At 45.8% G+C, this 24,522-nt stretch overlaps 1 protein-coding gene across 1 annotated transcript; it reads left to right on the forward strand.

Moving 5' to 3' along the window:
* The first annotated feature begins 3,182 nt into the window (after window positions 1–3,182).
* LOC134339048 (schlafen-like protein 1) lies at window positions 3,183–18,698 on the forward strand. Its single transcript, XM_063035322.1, has 4 exons — window positions 3,183–3,319; window positions 11,599–12,091; window positions 14,192–14,869; window positions 17,585–18,698. The coding sequence occupies exons 2-4, from the start codon at window positions 11,756–11,758 to the stop codon at window positions 17,747–17,749; spliced, it is 1,179 nt and encodes a 392-aa protein (XP_062891392.1). The 5' UTR covers window positions 3,183–3,319; window positions 11,599–11,755; the 3' UTR covers window positions 17,750–18,698.
* Window positions 18,699–24,522: the final 5,824 nt, after the last annotated feature.

Here is a 24,522-nt window from a genome sequence, read left to right on the forward strand (position 1 = left end):
TTGTATATCCTATGGTCTAAATCCCTTCCCAACAGCATCAGAAGGTCTGCAGTGGTTCGTGGTGGAAAATCACCTTCTCAAGGGCAGTTGAGAGATGTGCAATAAATCTACATCCTGAAACTGAAGACTAGAATTCATATTCTTTTGGACTCTGTCTTGTGCTAAGGTTGAGAACGATCAAAGGGGAAGGAACTGATTAGAAGGTGATTTAATCCTTTGAACTCAGACCAGAAGAAGATCGATCTTTGTCTTCCTTCTCTGCTTTCTGTTTTTAAATTATAAGACCATAAAATTAGGCCATTTCACCTATTGAGTTGGCTCCACCATTTCATCAAGGCTGATCCATTTCCCTCTCATCCCCAATCTCCTGCCTTCTCCCCGTAACCCTTCATGCCCTGAATAATCAATGCATTAAACATACCCAATGACTTGGCTTCCACAGCCACCTGTGGCAACAAATTTCACTGATCCACTACTATCGGGCAAAAGAAATTCCTGCTTATTTCTATTCTGGGTGGATGCCCCTCTATTCTGAGGCTGTGCCCTCTGGTCTTAGACTCCCCCAATATATGCACATCCACTCCATCGGGGCCCTTCAATATTCAACAGGTTTTAATGAGATTTCCCCTTCATTCTTCTGAATTCCAGTGAGTACAGGCCCAGAGCCATCAAATTGCTCCTCATGTGACAAGCCTTTCAATCCCAGAATCATTTTCGTGAACCTCCTTTGACCCTCTCCAACGTCAGCACATCTTTTCTTAGTTAGAGTTCAAAGGAGGTTCACAAACATGTTTCTGGGATTGAAAGGTTTGTCATATGAAGAGCATTTGTTGGCTCTGAGCCTCGATAGAGTAGAGATGAAGAGATTCCCTATGGTGGGGTAGTCTAAGACCAGAGGACACAGCCTCAGAATAGAGGGGCATCCTTTTAGAACGGAGGAATTTCTTCAGCCAGAGAGTGGTGAATCTGTGGAACTCATTGCCACAGGCGGCTGTGGAGGCCAAGTCATTGGGTACATTTAAGGCCGAGATTGATAGATTCTTGATTAGACAGAGTAGGAAGGGATACGGGGAGAAGGCAGGAGATTGGGCTGAGAGGGGGAAATGGTTGAACCATGATGAAATGGCAGAGCAGACTCGATGGGCCAAATGGCCTAATTCTGCTCCTATATCTTATGGTCTTAATGTCCTATAAGGGGACCAAAACTGCTCACAATACTCAAGTAAGGCCTCATCTGGGCCTTATAAAGCCTCAACATTACATCCTTGTTTTTATATTCTAGTCCTCTCGAAATGAGTGCTAACATCGCATTTGCCTTTCTCAACACTGACTCAACCAAATTAACATTAAGGGAATTCTACACGAGGACTCCCATGTCCTTTTGCACCTCAAATTTTTGAATTTTCTCTCCAATAAGTCTTAGTCTTAGATATGTTTAAGTATTGCAAGAGCTGATTTGTCATCATGGATTGGACAAGAACACAAACGGACACAGATATCGTCCAAGACCTTTGTGGCTATTGAAACAACCTCTCTGCAGCATGGGCTGAACTAAGAGTGAACTAATTAATTGCAAAAGGTTTTTTTTTAAAAAAAAGAAAACGGTAACAGGCCCTTCTGGCCCAATAACCCCAGGCCACCCAATTACACCCGTGTGGCCAATTAGCCCACTAACCATGTGTTCTCGGACTGAGGGAAGGCACCAGAGCATCTGGAGGAAACATCTGCAGTCACAGGGGGAACGTACAAACTCCCTACTGACAGCGCTGGGTAGAATTGAACCCAGGTCACTGGTGTTGAAAGAGTGTTATGCTAATTGCTACACAACCTTTTAGTCCCCAGGTCAATGAACTGCAGATGCTTTAATGCTTCTGGATAGGCACAAATATAAATTCTGTTTAGCGTGACCTCTCTTCAATATCACTCACCCATCACTTTTGCTCTGGACTGAATTCCTGTCTTCATCTTATCGATAGCCTCGACTGACCTTCCATTCTCATCAGATGATTTCCTCATTCAAGGTGATGTTCAGGATACAAGACAAAGTAAGATGTTCTATTTCTACACCAGGACATACTTGGCTCTGGGCAGAATTTTGAGTTTGATCCTTTGGGGGTTCTAGGTCAGGTGACATAAAAGGCCTTTTCCCTGGAATAATTTATGCACACCAAACACCTTGGACCATAAAACCTAGAAACAGAATTAGGCCATTTGGCTCATCAAGTCTGCTCCACTATTCCATCATGACTAATTTATTTTCCCTGCCTTCTCCCCATTAGCCCCCAGCCTGACTAACCAAAAACCTATCTAGCCCTGCTTTTAGTATACTCAATGGCCTGGCCATCCATGGCAATAAATTCCACTGGCAGAAGAAATCCCCCCTCATCTCTGTTTTAAATTGATGCCCTTCCATTCTGAGGCTGTGCCTTCTGGTCCTAGACTCCCTCATTATAAGAAACATCTTCACATCCACTCTATCTAGCTCTTTCAATATTTGATAGATTTCAATGAGGTCCCCTCACATTCTTCTGAACTCCAACGAGTACAAGTCAAGAGCCATCGAATGTTCCTGATACATTAGCCCTATTGTTTCCAGAATCATTTTCATGAACCTCCTCTGGACCCTCCCCAATGCCAGCACATCTTTTCTTTAGATAAGGGACCCAATGCTGTTCACAATACTCCAGGTGCGGTCTAATCAATGCCTTATAAAGCCTCAGCGTTACACCCTTGTTCCTAAAGTCTAGGTCTCTTGAAATGAATGCTAACATTGCATTTGCCTTCCTTATTTCAGACTCAAACTTCAGGCAAGTTAACTTCTAGGGAATTCTGCACAAGTACTCCCAAGTCCCTTTACACCTCTGACTTTTAAAATTTTCTCCCCATTTATTCCTTCTAGCAAAGTGCATGATCATACACTATAAACAACAGGAATTCTGCAGATGCTGGAAATTCAAGCAACACACATCAAAGTTGCTGGTGAACGCAGCAGGCCAAGCAGCATCTATAGGAAGAGGCGCAGTCGAAGTTTCAGGCCGAGACCCTTCGTCAGGACTTCCATCTGCCACTTATTTGCCCATCCTCCCAATCTAAGTCCTTCTGCAGACTCTCTGCTTCAACACCGCCAACCTTGGAATCATCCACAAACTTGACCATAAAGCCATTAATTCCGTCATCCAAATCATTGACAAATAGCGTGAAACCAAGTGGTCCCAAAGCTGACCTGAGACGAACACCACAAGTCATCGGCAGCCAACCAGTAAAGGCCCCCTTTATTCCCACACTTTGCCTCCAGCCAGTCAGCCAATCTTCTATGCAGGTCAGTGCACGTTGCTGTGAAAGACTCCACCAATTGGAAACTGTCTTGAAATGATGGTGTTCATTGATTAATGCAATACTAGGCAAAATGTGAAACTCAGAGAGTGATAGACACAGTCTGTGTTTTCCCATGGTCTGTTTACTTAGCCTATTTGCTGAATCTTTCTAATCCCTTGGCCAACTGAGAACACGGGGGTCAGCTTGGAATTGAGAGCAGAATTGCTCAGCCTGAGGGGAAGGGGGTGGAGATGTTGGTCTGAAAGAGGGACAGAAGCAGAAATCTTCACCACATTTCCTGGCTGATCACTCGACTTACTACAACTCATCCAAGGCTCGGGACAAGAGATGGGCAGTGGGTTAGTCAGAGAAACTTTTTAAAGAAGAATATTTTTTTTTAAAAAAGATCTTCAACTTGACACTTCCATGATAGTCAAGCACTGTAACAAAGACGCCAAGGATTCCTCTTTCTCCAGACCTTTAACTTTTCACCCTCCTGGCTCTTTCTATCACCTTCTAGTTAGCCTCCTTCCCCTCCCCCCCCCACCCACCCACCCACCTTTTTATTCTGGCATCTTCCCCCTTCCTTCTCAGTCCTGAAGAAGGGTTTCAGCCCGAAAGGTTGACTTTTCGTATTCATTTCCATAGGTGCTGCTTGACCTGTTGCGTTCCTCCAGCATTTTGTGTGTGTTGCTTTGGATTTCCAGCATTTGCAGACTTTACTGTGTTTACTGTTGTAATATGAACAAAGTCACCAGTGAAACACTAAAGCTAGCGGATATAGAAGTGTTTTATTCAATAGAAATGAGCAGTGGGCTTCATATTGAGACACACTTGGAGGGGGAGTCCTGTTCAATCCAATATTACATGACATTTTATATGCTGAAGATCAAAGATAACAGCAGGACAATTCTATAGTTACAATGTATCTACAATGCTTCCTTTGAATTACATACAGTATTCACACACCTTCACACCCACACTCCAGACACCCAAAATGAATGTTAATCAACACTGTCTGGTTTGCAATCAACTCCAGTCCACAGGTCCAGGAAAACTATTGTTCAGGGCTGCATTTTAAATTCAATCTACAATCCCTGTTCAGGTCTGAAGATTGGTTTTGCTGGTGAAATTAATTTTTGCAAAAACTCCAAAATACACCCCAATATTTAACCCCAAAGGTTAAATTCCATTTATAGAGTCAGAGTCATAGAAAAAGTACATCACAAAAACAGGCCCTTCAGCCCATCTAATCTATGCTGAAACCATTTAAACTCGGCACTCCCATAGACCTGCACTGGGACCATAGCCCTCTATACCTCTACTATCCATGTACCTATCCAAACTTCTCTTAAACATTGAAATCAAGCTTACTAGTGCTGGCAGCTCCTTCAACACTTTCACGACACTGAGTGAAGTTCCCCTCGTATTCCCCTTAAACTTTTCACCTTTCATCCTTAACCCATGACCTCTGATTGTTGTCCCACCTAACCTCAGTGGAAAAAAGCCTGCTTGCATTTACCCGATCTATAGAAACATAGAAAATAGGTGCAGGAAAAGGCCATTCGGCCCTTCGAGCCTGCACCGCCATTCAGTATGATCATGGCTGATCATCCAACTCAAAATCCTGTACCAGCCTTCCCTCCATACCCCCGATCCCTTTAGCCACAAGGGCCATATTTAACTCCCTCTTAAATATAGCCAATGAACTGGCCTCAACTGTTTCCTGTGGCAGAGAATTCCACTATACACCTCCATTCTTCTCTCCTGTCTGACTCTTTCTTCTCCAGTCCTTAACCTTTTGCCCTCATCCGACTTCACCTACTGCCTTCCAGCTAGTCTATTTTCCTTCCCTTCCCTTCCCACCGTTTCATTCTGGCATCTTCCCCCTTCCCCCTCAGTCCTGAGGATGGGTCCTGGTCTAAAACATTGGTGAAAGCAATAAAACAACCTTCAGGTTTGAGTGAGCTGGTGTACAGAGGAGCATCACATTCCAGAACGGTGGCCCCAAATCCTCAACGAATGCACAGACCTCAATCTTTGGTATCTACAGCAGGGGACAGCCCAACAAGCCGTTTTGTCGGTGTTGAAATACAGATGGTAGGATCTGAAGGGGTCCTTTGTCTCTGGCTAATCAGACTGCTGTACCCTTTCCAGTCAGCTGTTCATTGCCCGTGGGATTAGTTGCCACCTCAGTTTCCTCTGTTGCAAGGAATGCCTGAAGCCATTAATTATCAATAGCTTGGGCCGCGTGGCTTCCTCCGAAATACATTTTCAACTTGAGTTAATCACAAACACGAGAAACTGTATATGCTAGAAATCCACGGGAACACACACAAAATGCTGAATGAACTCAACAGGTCAAGCAGCACCTACAGAAGAGTAGACAGTTGATGTTTCGGGCCGAGACCCTTCCTCAGGACTGAAAAGTGGAGGGTGGGGGAGGGTGAGAGAGTCTAGCTGGAAGGCGCTAGGTGAAGCCAGATGGGTGGGAAAGGTCAAGGGCTGGAGAAGAAAGAACCTGATAGCAGAGAATGGACCATAGGAGGAAGGGGGCCCAGGGTGGAAGTAATAGACAAGTGTCTGATTATTGACCGCTAATAACTGAGATTCTGAATCACGCATAGGTGAATGGTCTGCGTTGATTAATGGTTTTGCAGACGTGGCCAGTCACAAGACTATGACACAATTACAATTTCCTTGGTCTCACAAAGGTCCCGGTGTGCACGAATGTTAGGCTTGGTCTCATGTCATTTAAATGGAGAGGTTAACCCTAACCCTTAACTTTGTTCCTGAAATAAACCAATAATTTATTGTAAAATCTGTTGGTGGCTTGCTCCTGTATAGACATTTTTTCCCTTGGAGAATGAGGGGAGAGTTGACAGAGGTATACAAAATTAAGAGGGGTATGGATGTGGTAAATGCACACAGGGTTTTTCCACTGAGGTTGGGTGAAACTAGAACTAAAGTCATAGATTAGTTAGCGGCTCCACACCTGGGGTACAATAGAAAAGTTGGTCGAGGACGGACAGAGATGGAGGACCTTCATTGGTACGCTAAACGCCAGCGGTGTAACGGGCATTAAGCATGTTAGCGTAGTGGTTAGCGCAATCTCCTACAGCACTGATGACCCGGGTTCAACTCCTGCCGCCGCCGGTAAGGAGTGTGTATGTTCTCCCGCGACCATGTGAGTTCCCTCTAGATGTTCTATGTTAGCGTCGGATGTGGGTGCTCCCCCCCTTGCAAACGTCGCATTAAGTAAAGCTAATCTGTAGGTACTGTACACTGTAGATGCTGCCCGACCTACTGCGGTCACCAGCATTTTTTGTGTGTGTGGTACTGTACACTTACTTGATTCTGAATCCGCCCGAGGTGTCGATGACGCATGGAAAACTTTGGACTACACCAACCCGGATCAGCGAGGCCTCCCTCATCTGTTCACCATTAAACCGCAGGAAAGAGTCGAGAGGAGAGAGATTTCATCTTCCCCACATCGAATGCCGGAAGGCCTAGAGCGAGTGGCCGTGGAGAGGATGTTTCCTATAGCAAGGACCAGTGGGCACAGCCTCCAAAAAACAAGGACGTCCCCTTGAAAAAGAGATTTAAAAGGATTTTTTAAAGCCCAAGGCTGGTGAACCTGTGGAATTCATTACCTCAAGCAGCTGTGGAGGCCAGTTCGCTGGGTGTATTTGAAGTGGAGGTTGATAGGTTCTTGATTGGTAAGGGCGTCGGAGAGAAGGCGGGAGAATGGTGTTGCGAGGACTAATAAATCGCCAGTATGAATGGATCTCGATTGACCGAATGGTCTCATTTCTGCTCATTGGCTTTCAGCCGTGCCTTCGAAGCAATGAAAGTGCTTTTCCCCCTGCGCCGTTGGAGAGGAGCCGCCGTGGGATTCACTTTGGCGGCTTTACATCAGCGCTTTGCATCACATCTGACGGCGCTTTATTACATCAGGGCACAGGGTGCATCAAATCACTCACAGACAGCAGAGGAAAACACCGATGATAAAGGTATTTCTGGTCTCCCCCCACCCCCCAAACACACACATAAGCCCACGATGTAGACAAAATTTAGACACTGGGTCGAGTGCGTAAGAGATCCGTACAAAGGTCGCAATTAGACACGGGCATTTAAAACCCCACCCGAGACTCCCCCCCCCTTCCAAATCGGGGACCATCTGTGTTGATCAGCCGAAATTTCCTCTGCGACCCGTTGTTGCCTTGGATTTCCGGCACCTGCAGATTTTCTCCTGTTTGTAAATTGGTGGGGGGATCGCTTCGTCGAGCTCCTCCGCTCCATCTGCCAAGAGCAGGACTTCCCTGTGGCCAAGCGTCTTAATTCCCATTCCCAGTCCCATTCTAAAATATTGGTCCATGGCTTCATCTTGTGCTACGATGAGGCCACCCTCCAGGTGGAGGAGAAACACCTTATAATGTCAGGGAACCCTCCGACCTGATGGCAAGAATATCGACTTCTCCATCCTGTTTGAAAAAAAACACTTCCCCTCCACCTCCCTCTCCCACCTTTTCCATTCCCCACTCCAGCCCCTTACCTCTTCTCACCTGCCTATTACTTCCCCCCGGGTCCCCTCCTCCTTCTCTTCATCTCATTATCTTATGTTCTTGTTATGAAATCGCTATTCATTTCTGCCCACAGGAAAAAGAATTTCAGGCTTGTATATGGTGACATGTACTTTGATAATAAAATTCACTTTGAAATCTGAGCTCCACAGATTCACCAACCTGTGGCTAAAGAAATTCCACCTCATCTCTGTTGTAAAGGATCGTGTTTGTTTTCTGAGGCTGTGCCCTCTGGTCCTAGACTCTCAGTCCAGTGTAAACATCCTCTTCACGTGTACTCTTTCTAGGCTTTTCAATATTCAGTAGGTTTTAATGAGATTCCCCCTCATTCTCCAATCAGTACAGGCCCAGAACCTTCAAATGCTCATCATACATTAACCATTTCATTCCCAGGATCATTCTCACTGATGGTACTAGTGAGAGGAGGGCTTGTCCAAGATGTGAGGGTCCGTAGGGATAGATGCCTCCTGTTAATAGGCAGTGGTAAATTACTCCTAGTGGTTGGAAAGAAATTTGTGGGCGTGTGAGTGGAAATTAAAAGAAAAAAATCAGAATCAGGTTTAATATCATTGGCCTATGTCGCTGAATTTGTTAACTTTGCGGCAGCAGTACAATGCAATACATAATAAAGAGGAAAAAAAACTGAATTACAATAAATACATATATACATATATGTGTGTGTGTGTATATATATATATATATATGTGTATATATATATATACACATACATATATATATATATATACACACACACATACATATATAGTTAAATAGGTAGTGCAAAATAGAAATAAAAAATAGTGAGGTAGTGTTCATGAGTTCAATATCCATTCAGAAATTGGATGGCAGAGGGAATGATGCTGTTCCTGAATCATCGAGTGCGTGTCTTCAGGCTCCTGTACCTCCTTCCTGGTTGTAACAATGAGAAGAGGGCAGGTGCTGGGTGATGGGGGGTTCTTAATGCTTTTCTGAAGTACCACTCCTTGAAGATGTCTCAGGTACTATGGAGGCTAGTGCCCATGATGGAGCTGACTGAGTTTACAATTCTCTGCAACTCTGCTTTTCATAATTTCATAACATCATAATATCTTTAATCATTTCATGGTATATAATTTCATATTTTCATCATGTTTTTCATAATTTGATAAGGTTACTCCTCAGCGCCCTACATTCCCGTGAGAACAAACCCATTTTCTTTTTGCACTCCATTCTGTTGGGCATCCTTAAAGTCATAGATTCATGGAAAAGGACAGCACCAAAACAGGCCCATCGGCCCATCTAGTCCATACCACAACCGTTTACTCCCATCGACCTGCATCAGGACCATAGCCCTCCATATCCCTACCATCCATGTACCTGTCCAAACTTCTCTTAAACGTTGAAATCAAACTCACATGCACCACTTGCACAGGCAGCTATCACCACCCTCAGAGCGAAGAAGTTTCCCCTCATATTCCCCTTACACTTTTCACCTTTCACCCTTAACCCATTACCCCATTACCTCCAGTTGTCATCCCACTTCAGTGGAAAAAGCCTGCTTCCTTTCATTTACACTATCACTCCCCTTCATAATTTTGTAGACATGTATCAAATCTCCTCTCAGTCATCTACATTCCAAGGAATAAAGTCCTAACCTATTGAATCATTCCTTATCACTCAGCTCCTTCAGACCCAACAGCATCCTTGCAATTTTTCTCTGTACTCTTTCAACTTTATTTACATCTCTCCTGTAGATAGGTGACCTGAACTGGATACGATACTCCAAATTAGGCCTCATCAATGTCTTGTACAACTTCAACGATTCCATTGTGTTTCTTTGTATTTACTGTGAATGCCTTCAAGAAAATGAATCTCAGGGTGGTATACATATAATAATAAATTTACTTTGAACTTTGTTGGCGTGTGGCCAAGTGGTTAAGGCATCGGTCTAGTGATTTGAAGGTCGCTAGTTCGAGCCTTGGCTGAGGCAGCATGTTGTGTCCTTGAGCAAGGCACTTAACCACACATTGCTCTGCGACGACACCGGTGCCAAGCTGTATGGGTCCTAATGCCCTCCCCTTGGACAACATCGGTGGCGTGGAGAGGGAAGACTTGCAGCATGGGCAACTGCTGGTCTTCCATACAACCTTGCCCAGGCCTGCGCCCTGGAAACCTTCCAAGGCGCAAATCCATGGTCTCATGAGACTAATGGATGCCTATATAACTTTGAACTTTGTTTCCAGTGCCATAAGATCTTTGCTGTAGTGCGATGATTAAAATTTATTTATTTACTGTTTATTGAGATACGGTGTGGAATAGAGCCTTCCGGCCCTTTGAGCCACACTGCCCAGAAATTCCCCGATCTAATCCTAGCTTATTCGCGGGACATCTGCAATGACCAATTAACCTACCAACTGGTACATCATTGGAATGCAGGAGGGGGTAAAAAGCGACTGTTCATCTCTCCTTTCACTGTGGATGGGGGGACACTTCTCCGTCCCTTGTTAGTGAGAGAGAGCACCTGTGGCATGTTGAGTTGTCGGGTGAACAGTAGTTTTTGGTGACTGCATATCACGGTCTCTCGTTGGGTGCTTTGCTGTTGCTTGGTGGGTGCTGACAGTTTTTTGCTGAAATGGGTGGGGAGGAGGCTGATGCTTTGCTGCTTGCGCAGGGGAGAGGGGGTTTTGGAGATCTAACATTCTTTTGGGATTCTGCTGTTTCTCGCGGGTGCCTGTGAAGAGGAAGAATTCCAGGTTGTATAGTGATACTCTGATAATAAAATTGGAGCATCCGGAGGAAACCTAAGTGGTCACGGGGAGAACGTACAAACTCCTTACAGGCAGGGGCGGGAATCGAACCCGGGTCAGCTGTACTGTAAAGCGTTGTGATAACCACCACACTACCGTACCGTTCCCAATACACACGAGATTCCAAGTGCGGCCTGATCAATGTTTTGTATAGCTACGCCGTGACATCCCACCTCTCACGCTCAGTGCTTCAGCCTGTGTACACGAGCAAGCCAAATGTCTTCTTCACTATCCTATCCACCTACGTCTCCATTTTCAGGAAGCTATGAATTTGCACCCCAAGACACCAGCTGTACCTCAATAAACAGAAACTTTTAAGGATTTTTGAAACAGGATTCATTTGAACAAAAAGATTCTGATTTTCTCTAATCACCCTCTGCCTTTCCAGGTGCACATAAGCATGCCCATGGAATTTCCTTGCTCCTGATGTCAGGTTAACTGGTCCAGAGTTTCCTACCTTAACCCTACTGCCCTTTTCGAATAAAGCAGGGTTTCCCAATCTTTTTTGTGCCATTAACCGAGGGGTTTGTGGACCCCAGCTTGGGAACCCCTAGAATAAACAATATTAGCTATCCCCAGGCCTTCTTGTACTTCAACTGTTCAAAGTAAATCCATTAACAATGTATATGGATGACACCATATACAACCCTGAGATTCATTTTCTTGCGGGCCTTCTCAGCAGAGCAAAGAAATACAATAGAATCAATGGAAAACTACACACAAACACTGATAAACAACCAATGTGCAAAAGAAGACAAACTGCAAATACAAAAAAAACTAATAAGACCATAAGATCTAGGAGCAGATTTGGGCCATTCATGGGAACCACCTCTGGACCTTCTCCAATGCCAACACATCTTTTCTTAGATACGGTGCCCAAAACGACTCTCAATATTCTCCATATTCTCTTTCAGGAAGAGAATTTCTGCCCTTAATCCGAGGGGAAAGTCTCAGCAAGGAGTTTTGACCTTCCAGTCCTCTGGGACCATGGGAACATCAGGCACAGCACCAAACATGTGAGGGATCTCTCCAACCTCAACCGAATGCAGGAAGTGCTCTTTTAGTAGAGCCATGGATGATGACAGTGTCCAATCTCCTTGTCTGTCAGTGTTCGTGGGTAACTTAAATCCGGATTACTCCAAGGAGCAGCTGAGCTACAAACTGAAAGATTTATTTGCTTCGGTTGGCACCGTCCTGCAGAGACATGACATCGAGGTCTTCAAGAAGCACAAGCGAGCCCATGCGTATATACGGCTGAAAAAGGACAGTGAAGTTCAAAAGGTCTTGCAAGAACTACAAGATCCTGGTATTTTGGAGGTGAATGACATGAAGGGGTTAGTAGTTAAAGGAAAGATGCTAAAAGTAGCCAAGGATATCCGTGAATTTTCAGAGCACACCTCCGACAAGGTAAGGGAACTGTCATGCCTCTATTGTTTGAGATACCAGAAATGTTACTTATAACCTCCCTAAATTATTTCTGATTTCAATTCAGTTTATTGTCATATACACCAAGGTAACAAAGAAATTCTTGTTTGCAGGAAAATCAGATTGAACAGTATTATATATGGTGATCATCATCATTATGTGACATGTCATATGACATGGGCGATCATGGTCCCATGACCATGACTGTTCTTGGCAAACTTATCTACAGAAGAAGTTTTCAGTTGCCGCCTTCTGGGCAGTGTCTTTACAAGACAGGTGACCCCAGCCATTATCAATACTCTTCAGAGATTGCCTGGCATTAGTGGTTGTATAACCAGGACTTGTGTTATGCACCAGCTGCTCATACGACCATCCACCACCTGCTCCCATGGTTTCATGTGACCCTGATCGGGGGCAAAGCAGGTGCTACACCTTGCCCGAGGGTGACCTACAGGCTAGCGGAGGGAAGGAGCACCTTGCACCTCCTTTGGTAGAGACGTATCTCTACCCTGCCACCCCATATGGTGATAACAAACACAAATACAACAATAAACAAAATGAGCAACACACACAAAGTGTTGGAGGAACTCAGCAGATCAGAATACATCAATAGAGAGGACTAAACAGTTGATGTTTCAGGTCAATCCCCAACAGGACCACAACCTTGTCGTAGGGTTTGCAGGCTCGCGTGCCTCAATGACCCGGAGGAGCTTTGTTGTCTGGAGTCAGGGCTTTACACTTTGCCTCTTGGTAGGGTCACCCATGCCAAACAGGTCAAAGGGTAGAGGCCAGACTAAGAGTGGTTCACCGGTCCTCCAGGTTCAGGGGTTCAGCTCAGGGCTAACGACCCTGAAGCAGCAATGAGGAATTCTTCTACATCTGAGTGCAACAGTATTCCTGAGTCTCCACCCGGGACTTGGATGACTGATAGCAGTGAAAACTGAACTACTGACACGATGAGGGAAGCTTAGAACACTGTCAGAGACGGAGGACTTTCATTGCTGCCCTATATGCCAGTGGCGTAATGGGCAGTAGAGAGTTTCAGGCCAAGGCCCTTTATCAGGACTCTCAACATCAGATTTCAAAATGGTCCAAGAGTTCAATTTTCAACACTGTCTGTAAGGAGTTTGTATGTATTCCCTGTGACCACATGGATTTCATCCAGGTGCTCTGGTTTCCTCCAAAGACTTGCATATGGGTTAGTAAGTTGTGGGCATGCTATGGTGAAGCCGGAAGCATGGGGATGCTTGCAGGCTGCTCCCAACACATCCGCAGACTAGATTTGGTTGTTGGCGTCAACGGTGCATCTCACAGTTTCAATGTACATGTCATAGAAAAGCACAGCACAGAAACAGGCCCTTCAGCCCATCCAGTCTGCACTGAACCATTTAACCTTCTTACTCCCATCGACCTGCACCCGGACCATAGCTGCCCATACCCCTACTGTCCATGTATCTATACAAACTTCTCTTCAGCATTGAAATCAAACCTGCATCCACCACCTGCACTGGCAGCTCATACCACACTCTCACCACGCTCCGAGTGAAGAAATTTCCCCTCGTGTTCCCTTTAAACTTTTCACCTTTACCCTCATGACCTCTAGTTGCAGAGATGTTTCCAACCTCAGTGGAAAAAGCCTGCTTGCATTTACCCTATCTGTACCCCTCATAACTTTGTATACCTCTACCAAATCTCCCATCAGTTTTCTATATTCCAGGGAATGAAGTTCTAATCTATTCACTCTTTCCTTATAATTTAGGTCTCCCAGTCCCGGTAACATCCTTGTAAATTTTCTCTATACTCTTTCAACCTTGTTTACATCTTTCCTGTAGGTAGGTGACCAAAACTGCACACAATGCTCCAAATTAGACCTTACCATCTTCTTATACAACTTCAACACAAAATCTCATTTTAGGAGCCCAGAATTGCTCATAATACTCCAAACTTGGCCTCACTAACTTCTTGTACATCCTCAGACTATTTTGGTTGTTGGCACCAATGGCACATTTCACTGCATGTTTTGATTTGTGATGTACATGTGACAAATAAAACTAATCTTACCTTTCTCTCAATTCTTCCCAGAGCAGTTCTGCCGATCCATTGAGACAGGAATCCCAGAGTCAACAGCAAAAGGACAAGAGGAGACTAGATCAAACTCAGGAGACATCTGGAGGCCCCTCAGGAAAATCCATGCAGCTGCCAAGCAAGATCATCGACCATTTAGCAACACCTCTGACTGGGACAAAGTCCGACAGCGCTATAATGGGTGGGGAGATCTCCGGGCAGGAGCGTTTGTTTTATGGCACGCTGATGGGGAGTGAAACGAGGAATGTTGAATTCAAGCGAGGGGGCGGAGAGTACCTGAACGTGACCCTGAAGAACCACGTTAGGAAATACATCTGTGCCTTCCTCAACAGCGAGGGGGGTAGCCTGTTCGTGGGCGTGAACGACGACGGCACCGTCTGCGGGGTGGAGTGCAGCCACAAGGACGAAGATCGGGTTAGACTGCTGATAGATTCGATCCTGAAAGGCTTCAAACCGCCGCTCTTCCCAACTTCCTATTCCATCAGCTTCCTCCCGGTTATCAAGGACGGGGACACTGGGCTCTTTCTGAAGGTCGTGAGACTGACCGTTCACCCACCCTGTAAGGACGGCGATATTTTTCTGTACGAGACTGACCAGGGTGAAGTGTACATACGCAGGGATGGCAGCGTCCAAGGTCCACTGTCAGGAAGTTCCATACAGGAGTGGTGCAGACAGGTAATACGCCGGGTTCAGAAACCATCCAGGGGGCAGCCCGTCCTTGTTCTGTTGGGCTTGAACCAAAACTATGGTCTGGATCTTGTGGTCAACAGCAGAATAATGATTAGGGAGTCATAGAGCATGGATACATGCTCGTCAGCCCCGCTAATCCATGCCCACCCAAACTAGTCCCAATTTCCTGTATTTGGTCCATGTCCCTTCATGTACCTATCCTCAGTCAGTCAGGGTCAGGGTCGACCATGGATATTGTATCCTAGCTGTCTAGATAGTCAAGCCAGGGCAGTACAATATAGAGAGCAAGCTGTTACCCAGGTAGCAAACTCCCCCTCTCCACGCATCTGATGAACCCAAAGGAACGGGAGACTGATACAGTTTGGTACCAGCAGTGTCGCAGGAGTTGCCGGTCAGCATTGAACTCAACGTAGGACTGCCATCTCTGGATTTTTCCCTCGGGGTTTACTCCCGAAGCCTTCCCCATGAGTGGTTAAAGCTGTAAGGCAGCGGAGATTTGAGGTCACGGATTTCCTTCTCCTAGATGAACTGCCAACCACGGCTGACGAGCCCCATCTTCCCAAAACGACTGGTTTTAAGGCGCCTGTAACCTCCCTTTGCCCCTTCCCCTGTCAGTAGAAACGGTTCCACCGGGCTTAGTAGCTAAGCCACACGTGAAGACCAGGATCTGGACTTGGTGGTCAGAAGCTAATTGAGTCACACACCATTGGGAATATTTAATAGGTAGAGGGAGCATGTCCCCACTACCATCCCTGGCTATAACACCTTTAAAGAACCTATCCAAATGATACTATTGTACCTGCCTCAACCACTTCCTCTGGCAGCTCGTTCCATACACTCACCAACCCCTGCAAGAAATTTGTTGCCCCGCAGGGCAGGTTTTCATTTTTCAACTTGTTAAATTTTTCACTGCTCACCCTATGGTTAAAGATCAGATCAGTTTCATTTCTAATGCGCCCACCATAATGTGTAGTGAAATGCATCATTTGCGTCAGCGGCCAGCACAGTCTGAGGATGTGCTGTGGGGGCTGCCCCCAAGTTCCACCACCAATGCAGCATACCCGCAACTTGCCAACCCTAAAATGTACGCCCTTAAAATGTGGGTGGAAACCGCAGAGGAAACCCATGCGGTCATGGGGAGAAAGTGCAAACTTCTTACAGACCACAGCAGGAATTGAACCCAGATCACTGGTACTGTACAGCGTTGCTACTGCGCTACCTCTAGATTTGGAATCTCCTCTGGCAAAAAGTCTTGACTAAAGGAACCACTCAATAAATATCGGACAGGGATTTCCAACCTGGGGTCCATGGACCCCTCGCTTAATGGTATTGGTCTGTACCATCAAAAATAGGTTGGGAACCCCTGCCCTAGGCAATGCCTGCTGCTGACGGGCCTCAATTCAAAATGGATCCTGGCACCCAGCAGCTGTGATGTCATCAGGCAGAGCAGCCAATCACATTAAAGAATAATGGGGTAACACGGTAGCATAGTGGTCAGCACAACACTTTACAGTACGGGCGACCCGGGTTCAATTCCCGCTGCTGCCTGTAAGGAGTTTGTATGCCCGCCATCAAGGGCACATTTGTGGATTGTGGACTCTCATTCACATTTATGATGTGTTCAGGATTCTGGTGGCTCCTTTTTTGGTTGCTAGTTTGGGTGATTTTGAATCAGGGCAGCCTGCAGCTAACAAGCTGAACTGTAATATACCTAAACACGAGAAAATCTGCAGATGCTGGAAATTCAAGTAACACACACAAAATGCTGGTGGAACGCAGCAGACCAGGCAGCATCTATAGGAAGAAGCACAGTCGACGTTTTGGGTCGAAACCCTTCGTCCTGACTATTCTTTTTCCTATTGATGCTGCCTGGCCTGCTGCATTCCACCAGCATTTTGTGCGTGTTGCTGTAATATACCTTTTGATTTTGCATTTTATATCCTGTGTTATTGATCTTTTTTTTTTGTTGCTGTTTGCGTGATTTGTTTTTTTTCTGCATGAGTGAGAGGAGGTTGATTTCTTTTTCTTTGAACGGGTTCCATCGTTCTTTGTTTCATAGCCGTCTGAGTGGAAGACAGATCTCAGAGTATGTACTATCTATATGCTTTGATAATTAAATGTACTTTCAGTATACAGAAAGGTGCCGGAAAAGGACCAGTAGCGTCATGAAGGGTTCCTCCCAGCCTGCTCGTGGACTGTTTGTCCCACCTACATCAGGGAGGACACGTAGCATCCACGCCAACATCACTAGACTGAAGAAGAATGGGATTGAGTGGGAAATGGATCATGATGAAATTGTGGACCGGACTCAATAGACTGAATGGCCTAATTCCGCTCCTATGAATTATGGTCTAAAAACAGTTACTTTCCCCAAGCAGTAAGGCTGATAAATACCTCCACCCACTAACCCACCCCACCGCAGCCCCAACCACCACTACTTTATCATTTCCTGTCAGTCACCTTACGTACAGAAACTCCTGAACCTAGTGTCACTTTATGAACATACAGTCAATCTATATATTTGTATTAATTGGGTTCTTTTAAAATTATCACTGTATTGTGTTCTTTATCTTATTTTGGTTTTTTTGGGCTGCATTGATCCAGAGTAAAAATTACTTTGTTCTACTTTACACTTTGTGTACAGGAAATAACATCAAACTATCTTGAAATTCACACGCTTTCGCTCTCTTTCTCTATAAGAAATGGACAGCCGAAGTAAAGAAGCTGCAGGATATCATTGACACCTTGGTTAAGGAAGAATACCAGCTTCAGGAAGAGCTTCGCCAGCGGCAGCAGAACCTCCAGGAGCTGCAGGAGTTCAACTCGGACAGGGCGGCCGTGTCGAATCTCTGCTGCGTCATCTGACGGCCAAACTGGTCACCGGGGCTGGCCCGGCGGAGGCCGGCTGCCCATCCCCGGCTGGAAAATTCCGCCAGAGTCCCCGGTCACAGAGACAGCCGCTTGCAAGCAATGGATTAATAAAAGCTCTGCTGCAGACTTGAAATTCTCACTAGGCCTTGAGGGATTAGATTGAACATTACAGTTTCTTTAGCCCAGAGTTCTGTGCCAACCTTTGGACCTACTCCAAGATCAATCTTGCTTTTCCCTCCTACATAGCTCTCCATTTTCTGTTATCTATGCGCCTACCCCAGAGTTTCTTGAATGCCTTTAATGTATCTGGCTCTAAAGTTCAAAGTTCAAAGCCAACTTATTATCAAAATACGTATATGTCACCAAATACAGCCCTGAGATTAATTTTCTACCACCACCCCGGCTCGATAGACCGCCACGCGTTCCACGCACTCACTACTTTCTGTGTAAAATAACGTACCTCTTCATTAACGTGGTGGAAATGTGGCAAACAGGAACATGATGATGTGTGGCTCCTCAGATCTCTGTCCTTCAGTAAAGTAAGGCTGATCCTGTGGCCTTGTGTCCGTGCCCTGGCCTAATCCCCATGTCACTGTCTCTGTTGGCTCCCAGACAGCCACGTGGCCGAAAGAAAAAGTGGACAACTGCAGCGCATAGGAGGGAAGGGTTAGCTTGATCTTAGAGCAAGTTAAAAGGTCGGCACATTGTGAGCGGAAAGGTCTGTACTGTGCTGTAATGTTCTACAGCACAGGAACAGGCCATTAGGCCCACAGTGTTGTGCCAAACCAGCTAAGTAAGTCAAAGATATCCAAACACTAATCCCTGCTACCTACACCATGTCCATATCCCTCCATCTTCCTCACATCCATGTGCCTACCAAATCGTCTCTTAAAAGCCTCCAATGTATTTGCCTCATCACTGTACCAGGCAGCACATCCCAGGCATCCACCACTCTCTGAGTGAAAAACTTACCCCTCACATCCCCCTTGAACTTACCCCCTCTCATCTTCAATGCATGCCCTCTGGTATTAGACATTTCTACCCTGGGAAACAGATACTCCCTGTCCACTCTATCTATGCCTCTCATCATCTTGTAAACCTCTATCAGATCTCCCCTCAGCCTCGGACACTCCAGAGAAAACAGCCTAAGTTTGTCCAGCCTCTCATGATAGCACATGCCCTCTGAACCAGGCAGCGTCCTGGTAAACCTCTTCTTCAAACTCTCCAAAGTCTCAACATCTTTCCTGTAGTGGGACGACCAGAACTGTATGCAGTATCCAGATGTGGCCTAACCAGAGTTGTATAGAGTTGCAACGTAACCTCTCGACTTTTGAATGTAATGCCTTGACTAATAACAGCAAGCATCCTATAACTGTTTTTAGCCACTCTGTCAACCTGTGTAGCCACTTTCAAGGAGCTATGAACTTGGACCCCAAGATCTATATTCTACATATCTGATTGTGCTCAAGCTCTGATGACAAGAGGTGGTTGTCCAACCCGGAGATTTTACCTTTTGAATCCCCCATTAATGGACCTAGCCTTGATAATGATTCAACTGTGGGTTATTGGTGTCATTATGTACAGTGTAGGAAAGTGTTCACAAATTGCTCTGCGACGACACCGGTGTCAAGCTGTATGGGTCCTAATGCCCTTCCCTTGGACAACATTGGTGTGGGGAGGGGAGACTTGCACCATGGGCAACTGCTGGTCTTCCATACAACCTTGCCCAGGCCTACGCCCTGGAGAGTGAAGACTTTCCAGGCTCAGATCCATGGTCTCGCAAGACTAACGGATGCCTTTATTTGGGAAAGTGTACGGCCATGAACAGAGAGCAACTTCAGAAAACAGAGGTACCGAGGGACAAGGGAGTCCTCCTGCAGAATTTCCTCAGGCTTAACTTGAAGGTTGAGATGGTGGTGAGGAAGGCAAATGTAGTGTTAGTGTTCATTTTGAGAGGACTAGAATACAGAAGCATGTAATGCTGAGGCCTTATAAGGCATTGTTCAGATTGCATTTGGAGCATTGTGAGCAGTTCTGGGCCCCATATCAAAGAAAGGATGTGCTGCCATTGAGAAGGTCCAGAGGAGGTTCATGGGAATGACCCTGGGAGTGAAAGGGTTAAGTATGAGGAGCGGTTAATGGCTCTGTGCCAGTTTAGAAGAATGAGAGGGGATATGATGGACACGTATCAAATATTGAAGGTGAAAGATACAGTGGATGTTTCTAATAGTGGGAGAACCTAGGCCACGCTGCAAAAAACAAGGAAGTTCCTTCAGATGGGGAGGAATTTCTTTAGCCAGAGGGTGGTGAATCTGTGGAATTCATTGCCACAGATGGCCGTGGAGGCCAAGTCATTGGGTACATTTAAAGTGGTTGATAGTCAGGGCAACGACGACTACAGGGAGAAGGCAGGAGAATGGGGTTGAGAGGGAAAATTAAATCAGTCCTGATCGAATAGCGGATCAGACTCGTGAAGAATGGCCTCATTCTGCTCCTGTGTCTTATAGAAGTGACTAAACATGATGTTTCTGGTCATCTGTGCAAGTTTCTTTTACAAAAAACAGGGCCAACTGATTCAGCTGGAGAAACCAGAGACTGCAGATGCTGGTGTCTGGAGCAATGCGTGGGATTCTGGAGGAACCCGGTGTGTCAGGCAACATAGGTGGAGCAAAATGCAATGCAGAGTCGATGATTCAGGTTGAGACTCTTTAGGCTCAACAGTTCTGATGAAGGGTTTTGAAAGACTGACTATCCACTTCCCCTCACAGCTGCTGCTGGCCCACAATTCCTCCAACATTCTGTGCGTTATAGTTGAATTCCGCTCTCTGGTAGTGAGACCAGACAGTAACAACGGTATTTTCCTCATGGTTTTAGCCAACTCTAGACACGTCGCAGATCATTAGCCAAAAGGCAATTCAGTGGAATATAAAGAAATGTCACGGCAGGCAACGAAAACTGGACAAAAATAATGTCATTGTATTAGAGAATTGAATTTCAAAGATGTATGGGTTAGTAGGTTAATTGGTGACATGGGTCTATTTGGGAAGCTCAAGTGGGTTGGGCTGGATTTAAGGATTCTGATAGGAGAGGGGGAGTGGGCCATGGGAGAAAGACCATAAAATATTGGAGTAGAATTAGGCCTTTTGACCCTTCAAGTCTGCTCCACCATTTCATCATGGCTGATCCAGTTTCCGTCTCAGCCCCTTATTTCTATCAACCTCTGCCTTAAATATACCCAATGACTTGGCCTCCACAGCCATCTGTGGCAATGAATTCCACAGATTCACCCCCCTCTGGCTAAAGAAATTCCTTGTCTCCATCCTAAAACAACACCCCTCTGTTCTGAGGCTGTGTTCTCTGGTCTTAAGTGCCCCCACCATAAGAAACATCCTCTCCACATCCACTCTATCGAGGCATTTCAACACTCGATAGGATTCAATGAGTCACCCCTCATTCTTTTGAATTCCAGGGAGTAGGGTCCTAGAGCCATCAAATGCTCCTGATATGACCAATCTCAGAATCATTTTCGTGAACCTACTTTGAATACTTTCCTATGAAAGGGAAGTAGGAGGGGGCACCAGTAGAAGGTGATAGGCAGGTGAGAATGGGCGAGAGTGGGACAGTTCTAACCCTAACCCTCTCCCATCTGATTCCAGCCCTTTACCTTTTCCGGCTGTCACCTCCCAGTTTTTTTATTTACTGCCCCCCCCACCAACCTGGCTTGTCCTCCCCTCCCTCTCCCACCTACCTTCTTATCCTGACATCTTCTTCCTTCCTTCTCAGTCCTGAGGAAAGGTCTCAGCCCGAAACATCAACTGTTGATTAATTTCCATAGACGCTGCCCGAGTTTCTCCAGCATTTCCTGGGGGTTATAAGGCTAATTTCTCCAAGAGGACCACAACCTTGTTGTAGGGTTTGGAGGCTTGTGTGCCTCAATGACCCAGAGAGCTATGCTGGCTGGAGTCAGGGCTTATACTTTGGCTCTGGGTTGGGTCACCTATGCCAAGCAGGTCAAAGGGTAGAGGCCAGGCATAAGAGTGGTCCACCAGTCCTCCAGGTTCGGGGGCTCAGTTCAGGGCTAACAACCCTGACTGGTCAAACAAAATAGTTTTGGAAACAGCAATAAAGAATCCTTCCACATCTGAATGTGATGGTATCCTTGAGTTTATACCCAGGACTTACATGACCGACAGTAGTGAAAACCGAGAGGAAGCTACTGACATGATGAAGGAAGCCCTGAACACCACCAGAGATGGAGGACCTTCACTGCTACCCTAAATACCAGTGGCACAATGGGCAGTAAGTAGGCCGATTGGTCACGTCGGTGTATTTGGGCAGCACGCGCTCATTGGGCCGGGGGTGGGGGGAAAGGGGGTGTCTGTTGCCATGCTGTCTCTAAATAAATAAAAAATAAAGAGGAAGCAACATCATGTAAGTTGTAATTCAAGTTTACCCGAGTTGTTTTGTTTTGACAATTTCTTATTAAAATGGCCAGTTTCCAGATACTTGTCCTTGAATTTCAGCCTGTAAGGTCACAGGCGATGGGTGTCCAATGAGAGCTCATCAACCCAAAAATGTAATTGATTCCCTTCCTGCAGATACTACCTGACCCGCCGAGTAGTTCCAACACTTTATATTTCAGTGTTTTGCTCTTGGTCACCTGGAAAGATCGCAGGTGGACCGAAGGCTGGCCAATATTGATCTCTGACGCCCCAAGCTGTAATAGCGTCTCGCTAACCGCTGAAGGTAACGCCAACATTTTGGGATGAACCCCTGCCTTAAGACCATGGATTAAACTGAGACTGGTGGGGGGGGGGGGTGCAGGGTGGGAAGGGAGTGTCAGGAAGCATTTGCATTGTACAAAGCGGAAAGGATGTGTGGCTGCTTATAAGTGACCTGAGGAGCACCTCTAGGGGAAGGGAAGAATTGTTGAGGTTCTGGGTCGAAAACACGCACCACCAGAGTAGAGAGAACCAGTTAAAAGACAGCGTGTTTAGAGACAGGGGTCCAAGGTGATTGGTGGACTCAGGATGGGTGAAAAATAACAAGCAGCTTGTGCAAGGTTGGAATGGAATGGAATTCTTACATCCTTCACACCCATGGAGCAAAAATCTTTTCGTTACATCTCCGTCTGAATGTGCAATGTACAATCATAGTAATTTATAATAAACAGAACAATCAAAGTAACATAGAAATACACTCAGATCAGCACCAGTTAACCAGTCTGATGGCCTGGTGGAAGAAGCTGTCCCGGAGCCTGTTGGTCCTGGCTTTAATGCTGCGGTACCGTTTCCCGGATGGTAGCAGCCGGAATAGATTGTGGTCGATGACCTTCGGGTCTCCAATGACCCTTCATGCCCTTTTTTCACACCTATCTTTGTAAATGTCCCGAATCATAGCAAGTTCACAACTACAGATGTGCTGGGCTGTCCGCACCACTCTCTGCAGAGTACTGTGATTAAGGGAGGTACAGTTCCTATACCAGGCAGTGCTGCAGCCAGTCAGGAGTTAGAAATGTTATGCTGAGCGATATAAAATGGTAGTTCAGCGAAGTACAACGTGCAGTTCTAGCCACCATGTGAAAGGATGTAATCATCATTACTTTACATATCATAATCATTAACACTGTGCTTCCTGCAGACTGATTTGCAGCATCAGAATTAGGTTTAACATCACTGGCAATTGTTCAGCAGTACACCACAAAACACAATTTTAAAAACTTTATTTTAAAAGCTTAATTTAAAATATTGAAGGGGAGATTTGTTAGAGGTATACAAAATTATGAGGGGTATAGATAGGGTAAATGCAAGCAGGCTTTCCCAGAGGTTGGACAGGGCTACAGCCAGAGGTTATGGATTAAAGGTGAAAGGTGAAAAGCTTAACGGGAACACGAGGGGGAAACTTCTTCACACAGGAGGTAAAATTATGGAACAAACTTCCAGCGCAGGTGGTGGATGTGATTCCGATTCTGGAGTTTAAGAGAAGTTTGAACAGGTACATGGATAATAGGGGTGTGGAGGGCTATGGTCCTGGTGCAGGTCAATGGGGGTAGGCCATTCAAATGGATCAACATGGACTAGACAGGCTGAAGGGCCTATTTGTGTGCTGTGCTTTTCTGATTCCACCTATAAATTACAAGAAACATTTATTTATTGAGGTAGAGTACAGAATGGGCAACTCCCGGCCTTCGAACCACACTGCAGAGTAACCCATCGATTTAACCCTAGCTTAATCATGGGGCTATTTACAAAAAACAGTTCACCTACAATCCTCTTCCTTCAGTTAGTCCTGACGAAGGGTCTCGGCCTGAAACGTCGACTGCACCTCTTCCTAGAGATGCTGCCTGGCCTGCTGCGTTTACCAGCAACTTTGATGTGTGTTGCTCACCTACAAACCTGTACGTCTTTGGACTGTGGGAGGAAACCGGAGCACCTGGAGGAAACCCACAGGGTCATGGGGAGAACATACAAACTCCTTACAGGCAGCAGTGGAAATTGAAAAGTGGGTCACGCTTGTCCTATTAAAAAAATTAAATCAGTAGTGCAAAAAGAGAGAAGTGAGGCAGTATGCATGGTTAATTGTCTATTCAGAAGCCTGACAGAGGTGGGGAAGCTGTTCCTGAAATGTTGAGTGTGTGTCTTCAGGTTCTTGTACCTCCTCCCTGATGGCAGCAATGGGAACAGGGGTCTTCAGGCTCCTGTACCTCCTCTCTGATGGTAGTGATGAAAAGAGGGGTCTTCAGGCTCCCATCCCCTCTCCCTGATTGT

The sequence above is a fragment of the Mobula hypostoma genome, chromosome 28, assembly GCF_963921235.1.
Source record: "Mobula hypostoma chromosome 28, sMobHyp1.1, whole genome shotgun sequence".
Lineage (NCBI taxonomy): Eukaryota > Metazoa > Chordata > Chondrichthyes > Myliobatiformes > Myliobatidae > Mobula > Mobula hypostoma.